General features: G+C 40.7%; 1 protein-coding gene across 1 annotated transcript; it reads right to left on the reverse strand.

Moving 5' to 3' along the window:
* Positions 1–8,286: 8,286 nt before the first annotated feature.
* LOC148038986 (pentatricopeptide repeat-containing protein At3g03580-like) lies at positions 8,287–10,524 on the reverse strand. The gene has a single exon (XM_087675300.1). It carries the CDS (start codon positions 10,522–10,524, stop codon positions 8,287–8,289), a length of 2,238 nt encoding a protein of 745 aa, XP_087531426.1.
* Positions 10,525–16,367: the final 5,843 nt, after the last annotated feature.

Below are 16,367 nucleotides of genomic sequence, written 5' to 3' on the forward strand. Positions count from 1 at the left end.
ATGAATGTGTAGCTTGGGAAATTTTTCTAATCTTGGAAAAAGATGAACACAAGTTCAAAATAGCTCAAAGAAGTGGAAGAAGTAGCTACTAAAGACTCAAGTAAAGACTGAAGTGACAATGACATAGTTAAGCTACGAAAAGACACTATAGTGGCTCTAGCGACCCTTCATATCAGACATGCCTCTTGGGAGGGGTATCCACGACCAAAGATGGATTATGAATGGTTATTCTTGATTATTCCAATGTATTATTGAGAGAGAGCATTAGTGAGAGAGATAGATAGTGAGAGATGGCCAATTTTTCATGCAAAACAATGTATCTATGAGTGAGAGATTATGAGAGAGACTATAAAGACTATGAAGCTATTAAAAATGAAATCTATGTGATGATTTCCATTCAAAGTTGAGCATTTCTTTGTGTTCTCTTGTTTTTTGATAAATAATATGAAGAATCTGTTGAAGTTTTGTTGTAATAAATCTGTGGGAGATTTGTTATATGATGTTGCATGAAGATTTGAGAATATTGGTGTGGTTTTTCTTCTTGTGGTTGATTAAAATATGATTCAAACCTCAAATCTAGTAGTAAGATCTATTAAGGCATGGAACTCAATACCCAAGCTCCTCACCCTCTCTTATCCTACTCCACTCTTGTCCCAAGAGTGCAAGCTAGAAGTAAAAAGACAGCTTGAAAGCCACATGTGTACTAAAAAATGTTTCAACCCTTGCCATTGTCGTCTAAGTAGTTGTGGAAAGGAAACCTCAATAGTCCCCTATAGGTAGTGCATACTCTATAGCTCCTATGAGATCCATCTCCTTTGATTCATTCTCTAAACTTTGTTGGTGATACACACTTCATAGCTCCTCTTGATTTGTCTCCTTTGATATGCCCTCTCAAATACACGAACAACCAAGATAAAAGAAGAGAAAAGAGAGAAATCTCAAAAACCTCAAGAAACAAACAAGGGGGAAACCCTCACACCACTAATCTTTAAAATATCTTATAAGGTCACTTTCTCATCCTCACTCAAGCTCAAGCAATGGTGAAAAGGAGAAGAGAGAAGAAGAAGGTGAAAGAGAGCCATATGCTAGTTTTCAAACACAAGACTAAACTTTCATATTTCTTTGAATCTTATGTACACTAATGTTTACAAATTCTACACAACAATAAACCTTTATATCTCTTTGAATCTTATAGACAGAGTGTTTAGGGTTTCCACCACTTTTACTTATCCTCTTAGGACATTTCATGAAATACAACACATGTCTTTTAGCCTTTGCCTTCACAACATTTGTCTACACAAAAGTTTTTACAAGTTGCACAACGAAGAGTGTGATACTTGGATTTATAATGAATTTACTTCATGAGCTAATACATGTGGACCTTTTAATATTCTAGTAGCATTATTCAGTGTGAATAATGGTTTTTAAATAGATTGTTACATGCTATTATTTAGGGCTTTCTCAAATCATGCACATATATTCAAATAAGTAACTTTTCAATCAAAAGCTTTTCAATCAAAGGTTTTTCAATCTAAAAGCCTTTTTCATCAACATAGTATTGGCCTATTCTACCACAATATAAACAAGGTTAGCAACCAATATAGAAATCTACCCTTAATACTCATAATTTAGCCATAGATTTCATTATTTATAAAATGGTAGAAAATAGCAAATAATCTTGAAGAAAATGGCATAGAAATTCAGGTTGCATTATAGACAATAGAAGGAAAACCGTGACCTAAAAATACTATACTCTACATTCTTCCTGAATGAGAAAATGATAGAAAATGGGATTCAAATTTTAGGAAACTAGTATAGGATTCCAAGTCGCATCATAGATAGCCAAGAACAAGCATTGTCTTGAATATTATGATATGTGAGAAACTCCCAAAGGCATGATCCATGACTATTACATCAAGAAAACTACATTTCTATCGAAGTCTACATGCTACTCTACATTAGACCATATATAAGCATAAAGACTAAGACCCTAAGGTAGTAAGTTGACCCCTAAAAAAATTTGTATTGTGATCAAAGTCTATTCAATTGAAATCATATTTCAATCAAAGTTTATTATATTAAAAGAGGATTTTTTATCGAAAAGCATTCGATTGAAATGTAAGCATTATTTGAAATAGTGACATGTCACCAAATAATACAATCAAATGTTTGGGAGGAACATAAAATTCAATCATTATTCACGTAAAAAATGAATAATGTAAAATACAACCTAGTTAATATTTACTTCAAGTTTTTATTTTAGATATCTTCTCTCTTGTCCTTGCCTTTTATACCATGCACGGTAGATGGGTAATATTACCCTCCTTACTAGATTAGATGGGTAATATTACCTTCCTTACCATATTGGATGCAGTCCCTTTGTACTTTGTGGTGAGTGATATATCTTCAAGGGTGGTATAAGGGTTGATGGAAAAGTTACAAGAGGGGTTGCACCAACCATACATTCATAGTGCTCTATGGGATTGCACCAACCATACATGTATAGTGCTCTCCCTAGGGGATGTGCCTACCTAAGTGTAATTGTTGATGGTGTGCATGGAAGTACAATTGGGAAGGGTTTAATGAGTTGGATCTCCCTAGCTATGTCCCATCCTTGAGAACCCAATCAATAAGTGGTTATGATATTGTGTAATGAATCCAAGGGTTCTTTCTTTCAAGCAAGCTCAAAGGTGTCCTACTCTTGTATGTGCCCTAGGTGATAGTGGGGAAGAGCTAAGTCAAAAGATGGGAGTAACCTACAAGGGTAAGGGTAATAACAAGTGTCAAGGTAATTGCATATCAATGTTGAGCAATAAGCATATCAGACCACCACATTAGCCTCTAGTGCTGGTCATCACTGAGCTAGTTAGATGCCATAGACCGTTTGCCACATGCATTGGTGCACCTTGTATTTGATCAAAAATGAGTGGTAGTTTGGGTGGTTTATCTAGCTCAAAATTTTTAATCTCATTTTTAGAATTGGTCTCCCTTTACTAAGCAATGTGGATGAGGAAGAGGGGAAGGGCCCTACACAATTTGGTCGAGAGTTCAAAATCTAAATGGTAGAAGCTTTAGACTTTGAAGTCAAACTCTCCATAGCCTCACAAGTAGGTTCAAGGTCTTGTATTTCTATATTAATGGAAGAGGTAGCTCATTACCAAGTATGTATTATGTCGTCGTAGCAAACTTTTGGCAAAGCTCTTGGCAAGTTTTGGAGAGTGTTGGTATGGCTATTGCTCAAGGGGTTCACTATTTGTATATCTTCTATATCACATGCATTCAAGGCCTATTTATAAATACCTTTATTTGTGATTTTTTTGGAAATAAAAAACATCCCTTTTCTATTCAACTTGTAAGTAACCCCTTCATATGGAACCCTTCTTTATGTAAAAAAATGTGTTAAAATGGTGTTTGAAAATTCCCTTATCTTGAAGCCACATGATATACACATATATTTATGAGTGATCCCGTGGAGGGTTATTGTTGTAGTCCACTCAATATGGATAGTTGTTGTGGTAGTGGTTAATGTAGTCCACTTGGTGTCGTTGTTGCTTTGGCGATTGAGTTAACATTGAAAGACTAGGTGCTAGAGCAAGGCCTTAGACTAGTCACAAACCAGCCTCTGGATGGGTAAAGATTACCAAAATAAAAGGGTTGCTTAGTTTTTCATTCTAGCTAGGCAAGGAACTCTTTATCAATTCTCTCGTTGGTGGATTGGTTATAGGGAGTGTTACACCCTCACGTGGTGTTGGTTCAAACCTTGCCTTTCTAAAATTCATGTATTAATTTGCACCTAGGTGGTATGGACAAGTCGAATGAATATTTACATGTGGACAAATTTCTTAGCTTCCCAATGTGGGACCTATTTGCACTACACCCTTATGTCCATAACATGTCCAAATTTGTGTGTGTAACTAGCCTTACTCAGGGTTTTAGTCATAAGAGTGTTGGTGGCTTCCCTTTTCAACCTCCAACAACTAGTTCTCTTTGTCTTTAATCGCTTCAACCTCTCTCCAAGGGTAGTTAATTTGAAGGGAGGCTCTATGTCTGACTAGACTTCTTCTTCTCCTACTTGTGCTTGGCTCCCCTTCTTCAATGTGGAATGGTTGCTTGTCTTTGCATTCAAAGTCTTTCCATCCTCTCCTCAATCTTCCTTGTGTAGGTCCATTCAAGGAGAGGCTAAATGGGGAGGCTCTATGTTCAACTAGGCTTCTTCCTCCTCAATCATAATGGGATGGATAGCTCAAGTAGAGGGAATATCCGCAAACTAAGATGGGATGAAGTCAGTTTCCCTAAGCTCAAGGTTGTCATAACCCACTTCTCTAGTGATTGGATTAGATCTTGTTTTGATGCTTCATAGGCAATTTGGGGAAGTATAGAAGCAAAGTTTTAGCAAAGCATTACTTGGGTCATCTATAGCTAGAGTCAAAGCATGGTGGTATCATTTTCTATATGTGCTACAATTATTTGCAAGGTAGCATGGAAGAAGCATTGTGGTTGCATAGTTAAGAGATTGTTGATAACCATGGCATGGTCTCTCAACTTGTCTTAATCATGGGTGTCGGTAGCTAGGTCTACATTCATCTTGTTTGCAAGTTATTTGTGTCATTATTCCAATGCATCAAAGTTTGGAATAGCTCGTATAAGAGGCACCTTGGTTTGGAATAGCTTAGACCTTGATTATTTGGAAGTGATGTCCCATATTGCATGCTAGTCATATGCTTCTTCTCCTCCTCAAGGGTAGTTGTTAGCTTTGTTACTTGGGCTTTAATTCCTCGCAACCCCTTTTCTACCCTTAATACTCCTTTTTGTCATTGCTCTTTCTCAAATTCTAGTTGAGCCTTGAAGATTTGATTGTTGAGCCCATTTTTTGCTACAATAGCATTCTCTAGTTGATCTATTATCTCTTTAATGTCCTTCTATATGCACACCACCTTGGCAAAGAGGTTGGCTTTTTGGTAGATGCTTGCTAAGTGTGCAAGGAGTTTGGGTAATCTCTATGGTAAGATTGGCACATCTGGGTTGAGGGTTGCATTCTTTGCAATGATGGCCTTGCCCATTGGGACATACAACTGGGATTAGTCACTTGTTCCTCTCTGATTGGCTCTAATTGGACCCATATTGTTTCTCGTAGCTCTTCCTTGGCTAATCTTCCATAGATATATGAGTTGCAACATCTAGACCCACAAGTTCTTACCAATGAGCATGCTTGATTTCTTCATATTGCTATTGATCCAATTGTATGGATGAAATTTTTCATGCCCTCAATGTGTTCTTATTGCTCGTCTTATATGCCCTTTGGTTTCTTAGATGTCCCTTCCTTCTTATTTTCCTTTTACCCTTGAGTGGCATGTTGGTGAGCAACATAGTCCACACAACTTTTGGTTCTTCTTTTTGGCTTGGTGTTCTCTAGTTGTCCAAAATCTTAGTGAGTACCTATGGGCTTACGGTACCCTTGAGTAGTGTGAGAGTAGCACCGAGGTTAACGATGAAGATATTGTCTCTCTTTTGAACCTTTGCTACTATCTTATTGAGTGCACTCAGCAAGCAATCATTGAACTCTTAGTGAGCTCTTTCATCAAGACATTTTTCGTAAAAGATTTGGGCATGCAAATTATGGAAGTTGAGGACCAAAGAAAAGTAACTTATCATGAAGATTAGGGTCCTAAATGTCTGGAAAAGGATCCCATCTTGGTTTGTGTGAGGGAATATTGCTTTGTGATTTGTAGATACTCTTGTGCTAATGTAATATTAGTGTTTCTAAGAAAGATTTAGCACAAGTTTAACCAGTGCCACCCTTTGAGGATATTAATAGTTAGTTTTGGTCTCAGTAGATGTATGAAGAAACTCCATACATATTTCATAGTCAATGTTATGGTTGAAGGCCCTAATGTACTAAAGCAAAGTGAAGGCATTGATGAGCTATTCTATAGGCAAACTAGAGAGGGTGGTGTTCTCAATCACTTGGTTTTTCTCTTAACAATGGGCTACCTAGCTTTGGCTTAAGGTCATCCTCAACGTTGATCTGTCCTCATCCTCAACATTGATCTGTCCCCCCTCTCCCCCCCCCCCCCCCCAAACAAAGGGTTCCTCGAACTCGGGAGAGAGCACCTCTCCATGTATCTAAAATGGCAAACTTAGGATCAAAAGCCTATCTTTTGTTGAGCCCTTGCCAAGATCCATTGCCAACTCGCAATCTTTCACTATAATGGATGTGTTGGTCACACTTAGGTAGCCATAAGTGCCCTTGGCAACCTATGGCAGACTGTCTCCTCTCTTGTTTCACCACTTGGCAAACGGAGAGCACATGCCTTTCATCTCCTTTTTGCTTTTATAGTTGCATTGACAAACTATTCCTTTTGGAGTGGACATCTTTGACCTCAATCCATTTCAAGGTCCCTTCAACCTTTACTTGGGTGCCTTTGGCCACCTCTGTCCAAGTATGCTTCTATTGTAAATTCTACTCGAATTTGTAGCAACTCCAATTTCAACTCTTTGGGGTTTTGTATTTCTTTCTTTGAGAGAGATGAAAACCAAGATTCTAATATATATGATTCGACCATTTTTTCCCAAGTATGTACATCTTTTGTAAATTCTATTTAGATGTAGCAACCCCAATTCAAACTCTTTGGGGTTTTGTAATTATTTCTTTGAAAGAGATGAAAACCAAGAGCCTAATACATATGCCGATATGGCAATGCTAAGTACATTGTAAACAATTTAGCAAGCATGGCCAAGTATTCACTTCTTTTAAAATTTTACTCAAATTTATAACAAACTCCAATTTCAACACTTTGGGGTCTGTAATTATTTATTTGAGAGAGATGAAAACCAAGGTTCTAATACATGTGCCAATATGGCAATGCTGAGTGTAGATAATTTGGCCAGCTACACCTCTCATGGGTCTAACATAGAGAGGCTAATGTGTCAACACTTAGCTACTTAATCCCATGCTAATATCACATGCATCCAATAGTGCTACTTCAAGTAGGAATGTGGACCATCAAGCCGAGTGGTGCAATGTACATCTCTATAGCTCCACCCAAGGTGAAACCGCATGTCTATCTAAGATGTGATTTGAAGTATTGGATGTGAGGATATGCAATGCTCCATAGTGACCGGTCCCTATTCTCAACTAGTGTGAGATTGTGCAAAGCTAGCACTAGCACACCATACTTCATGAGAGAAGTGTGTGACCATGTACCTTGGGCAAATCACAAAATCTACATCTCTATGGCTCCATCCAAGGTGAATCGACATGCCTATCTAAGATGTGATTTGAAGTATTGGAAGTGAGGATATGCAATGCTCCATAGTGACCGGTCCCTATTCTCAACTAGTGTGAGATTGTGCAAAGCTAGCACTAGCACACTGTACTCCATGAGAGAAGTGTGTGACCATGTACCTTGGGCAAATCACAAAACCCTTAAGTAGATGGAGAAGATGGTCTCTATAGAAGCTATCTTTGTCCCTAGTGACTCGATAGGTGTGACCCATGTCCTAGCCATGTGTAGTTGAATGATATCTCGATGATCCGCTTGAGAGTCTCTTGAATGAGCTCTAGGAAAGGGGAATCTATATGTACTATAAGAAGGTGATCTATGTGTAGCCCAAGCTGCAACCATTTGAGCGTACAAATCTCGGTGTCACCCTACAATCTAGCTGTTTGGATGACTCAAACTTAAGTCTAGTGTCTCTCTCTAGGGGCTCCATATTTTATGCATGCAAGTAATTGTCTAGAAAAAGGCCTCTACCAGAATAGGTTGTGCTCCAACCTCTGCTCTCTTTACTATTGCAAGTGGCACTAATGCCCGACTCTTGATCATCCAAGATATTATCATAGGGTTCTCTCCACTTGTTGCCACCATCATAAACCTCCCCTTTGTCTGCAATGATAGCATGCTTTTTGTAGGTCTCCTCCAAGCTTCAATGGTAGAGGCTCCATATAGTATGTTTGTGTTGACAGTATGCACTTCAAGATCTCAAATGTTGGGCATGCAGGTCAGAATCATGCTGCAGGCTTTTCTTCAGCTTGACTCTGATCAATTCTGCATTATCAATGGCAGGCAGATTCATCTGCATCCTGTTCTTGATTTCCCAAGAGATAATCCTGACAATGCAATAGCTTCCCAGAGGACCTCAACTTCAGCTCCTTGCAACAATTGGGCACATTTGAACATGACTTTCATAACAAATAAACAGCTGCTGGACAGGCATGAAATAGACCAAGGATATCATAATCATAGTCAGGCTCATATGCCAAATTTATCTAATAAATGGGCAGGTTCAAACTAGACTCATTAAGGGCTCGCACAACATGAAGTCTTCACCGATGAAAGTTTTGCTTTCATCACTTGTAAATAGGCATTTATCTACAAAATTAAAAGATTGAGCTTTATCGGCTTCATTAAAAAGAGAACTTGAGATCAACTCCAAATTTGGGACATACCCTTCATCTTTGGTGTGTATGCTAAGGAGTTCCAATACATCTAGCACATTCTGATCTTGGTTGAAACCGACAACAAATTCATGTAACTTACTATCCACCTGCATAAACGCACTACCAGGCTTTTTCATAGCCTTTGCATGACATCTCAATTCTTCTACTCTGTCTGCATCTCTCCACCTGCCTGCATTGGCGTACGCATCCTCCATCAGCAAGTAAGCAGCAGCATCTTCTTGATTTGCCTCTACAAGTTGCTGAAAGTATACTCTTCCCATTTCCACCTTGCCATAGATTTTACAAGCACTGAGCAGGGCCAGTATAATTTCAGAGGATGGAGGAAGCTGCATGGCAGCAACAAATCTCTCTGCTTCATATATTTGTCCCGATCTTGCATAGAGATCCACCATACAAGAATAATGATCCATGGTTGGTTGAATTTTAAATTTTTGTGTCATTAACTTGAAATACTCTTCACCCTTTAAAACCAAGCTGGCATGGCTACAAGCAGCAAGAAGACATACAAATGTAACAGAGTCTGGGTTCACACCATGCTTCTGCATATCCTCAAAACAGTCCATGGCCATGCTGCCCTCATGATTCTCACCATACGCTTTGATCATTGCAGTCCACAATACAACATCTTGGCTGGACACCTTGCCAAACACTTCTCTTCCTTCTCCTGCCGAGCCACATTTTCCATACATGTCAACTAAGATGCTTGCCAGAAAAGCATTAGTTTCTAATCCCAAATCTCTGATCTCAGCATGTATCTCTCGGCCTGTTTCTAAGGCCCCCATAACAGCACAAGCTTTCAAGCCAAGAGCAAAGGTAGTTATATCTGCAGACAAACCTTCCAGCTGCATCTGTTTGAAACACTTGAGCACTTCTTCCCCCGAGCCTTGTTCAGCATAACCTGCAATAAGAGTATTCCAAGAAACTGCATTTCGAACAGGCAGTTTATGAAATACTCTATGCGCTTCAGTAAGCCGCCCACATTTGGTATAGACATCCACTAATGTACTACCCACATAAACATCCCTTTCCCATCCCCTTTTAGTTGTTTCAGCATGCAACTCTTGGCATGTCTCCAGTGCTCCTATGGAGCCACAAGCTTTCAAACTGCAAATAAGCACAGCAACATCACCAATCACACCATCTATCCACATCCGTTTCAAACAGCTTAGCACTCTTTCATAATGTCCATGATCAGAATATCCAACAATTAGTGATTTCCATGAGATTGCATCTCTAATTGGTAGGCCCTCCAATACTTGATTTGCTTCAAAAAGTGAGTTACATTTAGTGTACATGTCAACAATTGTATTGCCCATATGAGGCTCCCTTTCCAATCCCCTATTAATAATTTCAGTGTGGATTCTTTGACCTGTTTCTATAGCACCCAGAGAGCAACAAGCTTTCAAGCTGCCAAAAAATGTGACACAATCAGGAGATATGCCTTCAAGTTGCATATCCTGGAAGCAATTTTCTATTTCATCTGTGAGGCCATATCCAGCAAAACCTGCAATAAGTGCATTCCACGTGACTGCATTGCGAACTGTCAACATGGAACATACTTGACGTGCTTCTAAAAGCAAGCCACATTTTCCATACATGTCCACCAGGGAGCTCCCAATATGAATTTCACTTTCCAAGCCCCTTACAGTTAACTCAGAATGTAAAGATTGACCTGTCCCTAAAGCTACAGCAGTGCCACAAGCTTTTAAGCTGCAAACAAATGTGACAGAATCAGGCGCTATACCCTCAGACTTCATTTGTTGAAAGCAAATTCCTGCTTCCTCGTGATGCCCATGCTCAGCATATCCTGCAATCAGTGCAGCCCATGAGACTGCATCCCGGAAAGGCAGCCTATCAAATACATGGCGTGCTTCCAAGAGTGATCTGCATTTTGTATACATATCTACCAGTGTGCTGCCAACATGAAGATCTCTTTCCAAACCTTTCAAGGCCACTTCAATATGTATTGTGCGGCCTTGCTCTGGATCTTGGAGAATAGAGCAAGCATTGAGGAGCTCCATGTATGTGTATCTAGTAGGCTGTATAGAGTCTAGCTCTTGCATGTCGTGATAGAGGCAGAAGGCATGTTGCAAATCACCGTGATTGATATACCCAGAGATGAGGGAAGTCCAGGAGTGCTCTCTGCGGTGATGCAACGTGTCAAAGGCCTGCTGGGCATCTTGCAAGCTCCCACATTCCACAAGCATAGGAACCAGGAAATTGCCCAAGACTGGATGTGAATCCAGGCGTTGGCTGCGCAAGTATGCGTGCATGCATCTGGCTTCGTGCAGATCCTTTTTCTGTCTGCAACTCTGCAGGGCACCAATCAATTTGCCAAGGGTGGCTGCAGACAGCTCGGCCTGCATCCCCAGCCTCCCAGAAGAAGGGGCGACCAAGAACACAACAGCTGCTTCGAGAGTAGAGTGTGTCCGCCACTCTGCTGCCAGCAGCAGCTCTCCCCAGTTGTTCTCGACAGGTCAAAGGATCAAGCATGCTTCCCATTGTATTGTTTCCAACAACAGAGTAACCTGCAGATCTTTGGCTCTCTCTCACGCATCAACACCTATCCGCATGGATATATATAGTGCCTAGACATGTATACCCGTATTGTTTTGGAAGCGCCCGGGGCGCGGCGGCGGGAGGGGGGGCAATTCTATGGGTGGTAATTGTTGGGGTATTCTTCTCTGCCCTCATGGTGATAGTAAATGGGATAGGTAGGAGTCATTGGGGGATTCTTGCGCGTGGACCTATTCTCCATGGTGGTAGTGAATGGAATATCCTTCACGTTATTACGCTTCTCCTTATGTGTTCCTTCTTCAAGTAACAAAGCTTGGGTTCTTCCCCTATTGAGCTTCGACGCTTGGTCGGACATCAAGGTTAGCTTCATGTTCTGTCAAGACCACCTTTGTGATTATGAGCCCACTCCCCTGTAGAGTTAGATGTCTTCACAACAAAGTCACTTTGATGCTAAGCATTGTGAACTTTGACGGGACTTCAAATATGGCACAAATGGGTACAATGGAAAATGATATGAAATTTATCAATAAGGAATCCTTTTAGTTCTCATGGAAAAGGTATAACACATAAAGCATGCCCGTGGACTAAACTCTCATGTCATTGTATATGTGAGGGTTCATCATGAATTATAGAGATCACTTGTAAGATTACTCACCTAAGTATACCACTATCTCCATAAAGGTGCATTTAGGCTCCAACAATAAAGCATGCCTACAAAGCCCCAAATGGGGAGGGTGGAGTATGGTTACACAATTGAATTGGTGAGGTAGCAAATGTCATAGTAAATAAATTATAAGACCCAAGTCCCAAGGTGAAAGTTAAGGTGAAGGTGCAAAGAGAAACTGCACAAGGAACAACCCAATGGCTTACCTCCTTCAAGGCATGACACAATATGTCAACGACTCCAATAAACACTATAAGTAGCATACATGACACTACTTCTTCATACCCAATAAATGTTGTATGCAAGAAGAGTTCACAAGTGTAATCATAAATGCCTTAACCATCTACAAAAGCTAAGCATGCCTTGAAGACTCCTCAAGGATAAACAACAAGGTAAAGGGACAACCTCCTACAAGTAGTAGCTCATCAATGTCCAAGCTCTTGCAAGCAAGAGTTGCTCAACAAGAATACCATCAACAATCTTTAACCCTATATGAATCACCTCCCAAGCACTAATGTTACATTCCCACAAGGAGAGGGGACAAGAGGTATAAGGCAATAACCACAAAGCTCTTCTCAAGGTGAGGGTGAGATAGTTCTAGTGAAATCACTAGTCGCCTCCTCTCAAACACCACTACATGTGCCTTCACCATAAGATAAACAATATTTGGGAATCAAATAAGAGTGAACAAATATCATGAGAGAAGGAAACACTAAGAACTTGCACCACACTAAATTGGGTATAATCTCTCTCCATGCATGCATTTATAATATTAGAATAAGCTTTTGTGCCCAAAATACATTGAAAGCATCATTTTTATGTTTCTTACTTTTTCTCACTTTGCACAACTTGCTTTTGTGCAAATAAATCAAAACATGCTTTATTCTAATAGCTTTACAAAAATAGTGCTTTGTCTTCTCTAATAAATATATAAAAAATAAATCTATTGTGATGTGTGTACACAAAGTCCTTGCACCAATAAGTGAATGCAAAATATAATGCTTCCGGCAATATTTTTCAATAATATAGAGCATAAATTTCACACATAAAATTATGCAATATTGGATAGAGGTATTGGGGACATGTCTGGTTACCTTAGGTTATCATGCATGTCCATTGTGTGGGCCACAGTTAGACTCCTGAAGGTCACGAACCATGAAGAAGATGGTATATCAAGGACACGCCGATTTCTTGCTAGAGGGTCATGAACTCATGGAAGTTTTTTTTGAACGACCTCCAGCACACGTATGAATGCCCAAAGCTTGTACGAGCTAAAAATGATCCACACGGAGTCACATCCAAATGGAATGTGATGGTTCTCAGTTTTCTACGAGTTGTCGTATTGGACCCACTTACATATCAACCAGTTGTTGCATTCCATGCATATTTTCAATAGCGTAGGTAGCTTACTATGGGATCACATCTCAGGAAAGAGAGACACTGTAGGGGCACGAATGGATTTAAAGGAGGTAGGCAAGATGGAGGTGCTTTGGCTGCAGTTGAGTGTTGATAGTCGCTTGCAGCTACCTTGCGCTCCTTGGGTTTTGTCCACTAAAGAAGAGCGCATTATGAAGCAAATTATCAAGTCTATCCACACTTCGACGGGTATGATGTGTTCTCTCAGGTCCGCGTTTTCTAAAGACGACAAATTATCAGGGCTAAAATCCCGTGATAAGCATAAGATATGTCAGGTTTGTACTACGAATGGATTGTAAGTGGCCTGCGTATTTTGCTATTTGGAGTATAATCGTTGTTCATAATGCTTCCTCCTTTGTGGCATTTTGTACTACCGATCGCGATCATATGATGCCTTATTCCATAAATACACTGGGCGATTTACAGGTTGTCAATTTTAGTGCAATGGATCTCATAGAAGGAGACTAAGACATCCTCTATTGAATCCGCAAGGCGGGGAGCAGTGGAGATGGTCTGTCTCTTTGAGAAATACCTGCCCACCAACATGCTCATGATACAAATCCATCTTTTTGTGCATCTTGTAGATGAAGTGGAGATTGCTAGACCTGTCCATATGCGATGGATGTTCTTCTTGGAGCGCTTCATGAAAACCCTGAAAGGCTTTGTGCGATAACGAGCTCAGCCAAAAGGTAGCATGGCTGAAGGTTGGTTGGTGCTTGAGGCATTAGTGCATATTTCACGGTGACTACCAATGGTGGATTCAGACAAGAGTATGCTATGGTCGCTGAAGGATGATGATAAACTGACCAGAGATGTGGTGGTTGGAAATGGGGTAGAAAAAAGAATGGATGCTGCAATGGAGGAGAAAGTGAATCACTTTTGTATGTTGCACCATGCCTCCATGGAGACGTGGCTCGCTAGGTACGAGCAAGTTAGGAAAGATCGAGAAGAAGCGCGATTTGAATTTTAACGTAGTACACTCCATTTACTGATTGGATATCTTGAGGGCATGGAGGAGATGCCACGGTTTATGTCAACACGATGGTTGCATGGAGCTTTGACCGCAGCATCTCGGGAAGGGGCAGAGGTATCAACCGAGTAGTGAGAATTCTTGAGGGGATGTAGTCTAAAGGTAATGATGATGTGTTTAGGATTTGTCGTATCTATATTTTATATGCAACAACTAATTGAGTGTTTCAATGTACAGTATAAAATATATAGTGCGGCGTGGTCGTGCGGACGTCATTTTCGCGTGGAGTGTATCGACAAAATGTGCTCCACAACAGATTGTGGTATCATGGCAAAGTTCGAGCAAGAGAGTCGACGATGTGCAACGAATCCAAAAACGGTTATAGATGAGTTGGAGTATTTTGGAAACTTATCACGGTGCATTACCGTAGCTTCTCCATGATTCTATTCGATGTGCAGTGGTTTAAAGTGGTACTTGAAGGAGCTGGAGCAACAGTTCGACGAGGTCCATCTGGATTTCTCAAAATAGATTTCGAAAAAAGATGGACGGATTTGTGCGACACGTTTGTGTTGCCGGCTCATTGTGAACATGTGCATGAACTCATGTTTTTTTTAATTTTATTACGACATGGTACATGTCACAAAAGTTAAATCTCTCTTTACGTGATTTTGAACATGTAATTTTCTATCCAAACCCCTGACGACCTCGATGCTGGTATGTTATACCTTTAGCTCCCCGAAATGCGAGAGTATATGATCAAAGCGATGTTCCCAGTGTAGATGAGGACAGTATGCAAATAGAGGGGTCGATATTGCAAGAGGTGGAGGCCACTGAAATCTTGGAGCATGTAGAGGAGCCAGAATCAGGTAACAATGATGGAAATACAGGAGTCCAAGAATTCTTTGAGAACGAGGTAGACTCATCCTTTTATGGTGACATGTCTATCGACCTTCTAGTATATGCGGAGTTGTGCTAGGAGATTGACATGGGACCATAGGGTACTTCATACTTGGAGCATCCACCTACTCAATTCATTGACAAATCGCTTATAAGGGTACATAAGATATACATTTTAAGTAATATCATTTTTTAAAGATTTATATTACCATACTTTGCTTGATTTATATTGATTATGGTAACATCAATTTTTGACTGTGCAAGTGACCTTTGTGGATATTTAGATCAGCACGATGAGTCGAGGGATGAGCGACAAGGAGCTACAGGAGATCTTCATGCGTATGTCTCCAAATCAGATGGCTCAATTTAGAGATATGGCAGACCAGGAGTTGTCTCGGACACCATCATGCCAATTTGTTAGATCTACTTCGGTGTGCTTTGATGCTTCAGTTTTCACTAGACGAGGTTGACACTCTAGACTTGGGCCGGATAGAGGGAGTGGTTTTGGGGGATGCTGCAGAGACATGGATGCAGTGAGCCCGCAGTTGGCTCGGGATACAAGTGCTACTCCTCACTCTCATGGTGGTTTGAGAGAGCGTAGCTCAGGTGGTTGTTGTGGAGATACCGATGCAGTGTCTCCGTCTCGTCATTTTGCTGGAGTTACGTCACCTATGGGATTTGTCACACATATGGGGACGTCTACTCATGTCACTCTAGCTTTTGCTCAGTCGTCCGCAGGTGGCACCCCTATGGCTGCTACTCCAAGAGATACTACCCCCGTAGGTACACTAGATGTACATGGGTCTCCTGGATATGCCTAGGAGCATGGTCGCATGTGAGAGAGAACACATCTTAGACATACCCCAAAGGGGTATGGATACCTTGTAGATGATAGGACATGAGCCATCATCATGAATGATGAGGGGAGGAGGGTGATGGCTCATATGAGAAACTTGTGCCAACAAGTTTTTCGGCACAACGTCTTGGATCATTAGAAGAATATATCGGAGGGGAGCAAGGACTACATAGTAGCATCCTTCCATGAGGTGTTTTCGGTACCTGCCACAATAGATAGGTTTTCCACAAACTGGATGATGGAGTGCATGCGTGCGTACATATCACACAGATGATCGAAAAAATGCAAGGCAATTAAGAGTGAGGTCTTAAAGCCCAAGTGGCTAGACACGGATGACTGGCGCCGACTTAGGGAGGATGCTACAGATTCTCCAGGACGTTGGAGATAGCAGCACGAGAGGCGGCGAGGGCACGACTGGAGGCAAGAGTGGTCCATCATCTTGGGAGTGGTAGCCACAGGACATATCTGGAGGACTTTGTAAGTTTTTCTTTTGTTCTGCATGCTTATTTTTTTGCAATATCCCTTGTATTGACAATCGTGTTTCTAATAGTTGTATTTTATTTTCTTTGCAGCACTCCATTACAAA

Source organism: Lygodium microphyllum, chromosome 3, assembly GCF_053477565.2.
Source record: "Lygodium microphyllum isolate KBCC chromosome 3, Lygodium_microphyllum_v1.1.10, whole genome shotgun sequence".
NCBI classification, from domain to species: Eukaryota; Viridiplantae; Streptophyta; class Polypodiopsida; order Schizaeales; family Lygodiaceae; genus Lygodium; species Lygodium microphyllum.

Coding starts and splice junctions, on each gene's coding strand:
- LOC148038986 (XM_087675300.1), bottom strand. CDS start 10,524: ATGCAAGAGCTAGACTCTATACAGCCTACTAGATACACATACATGGAG.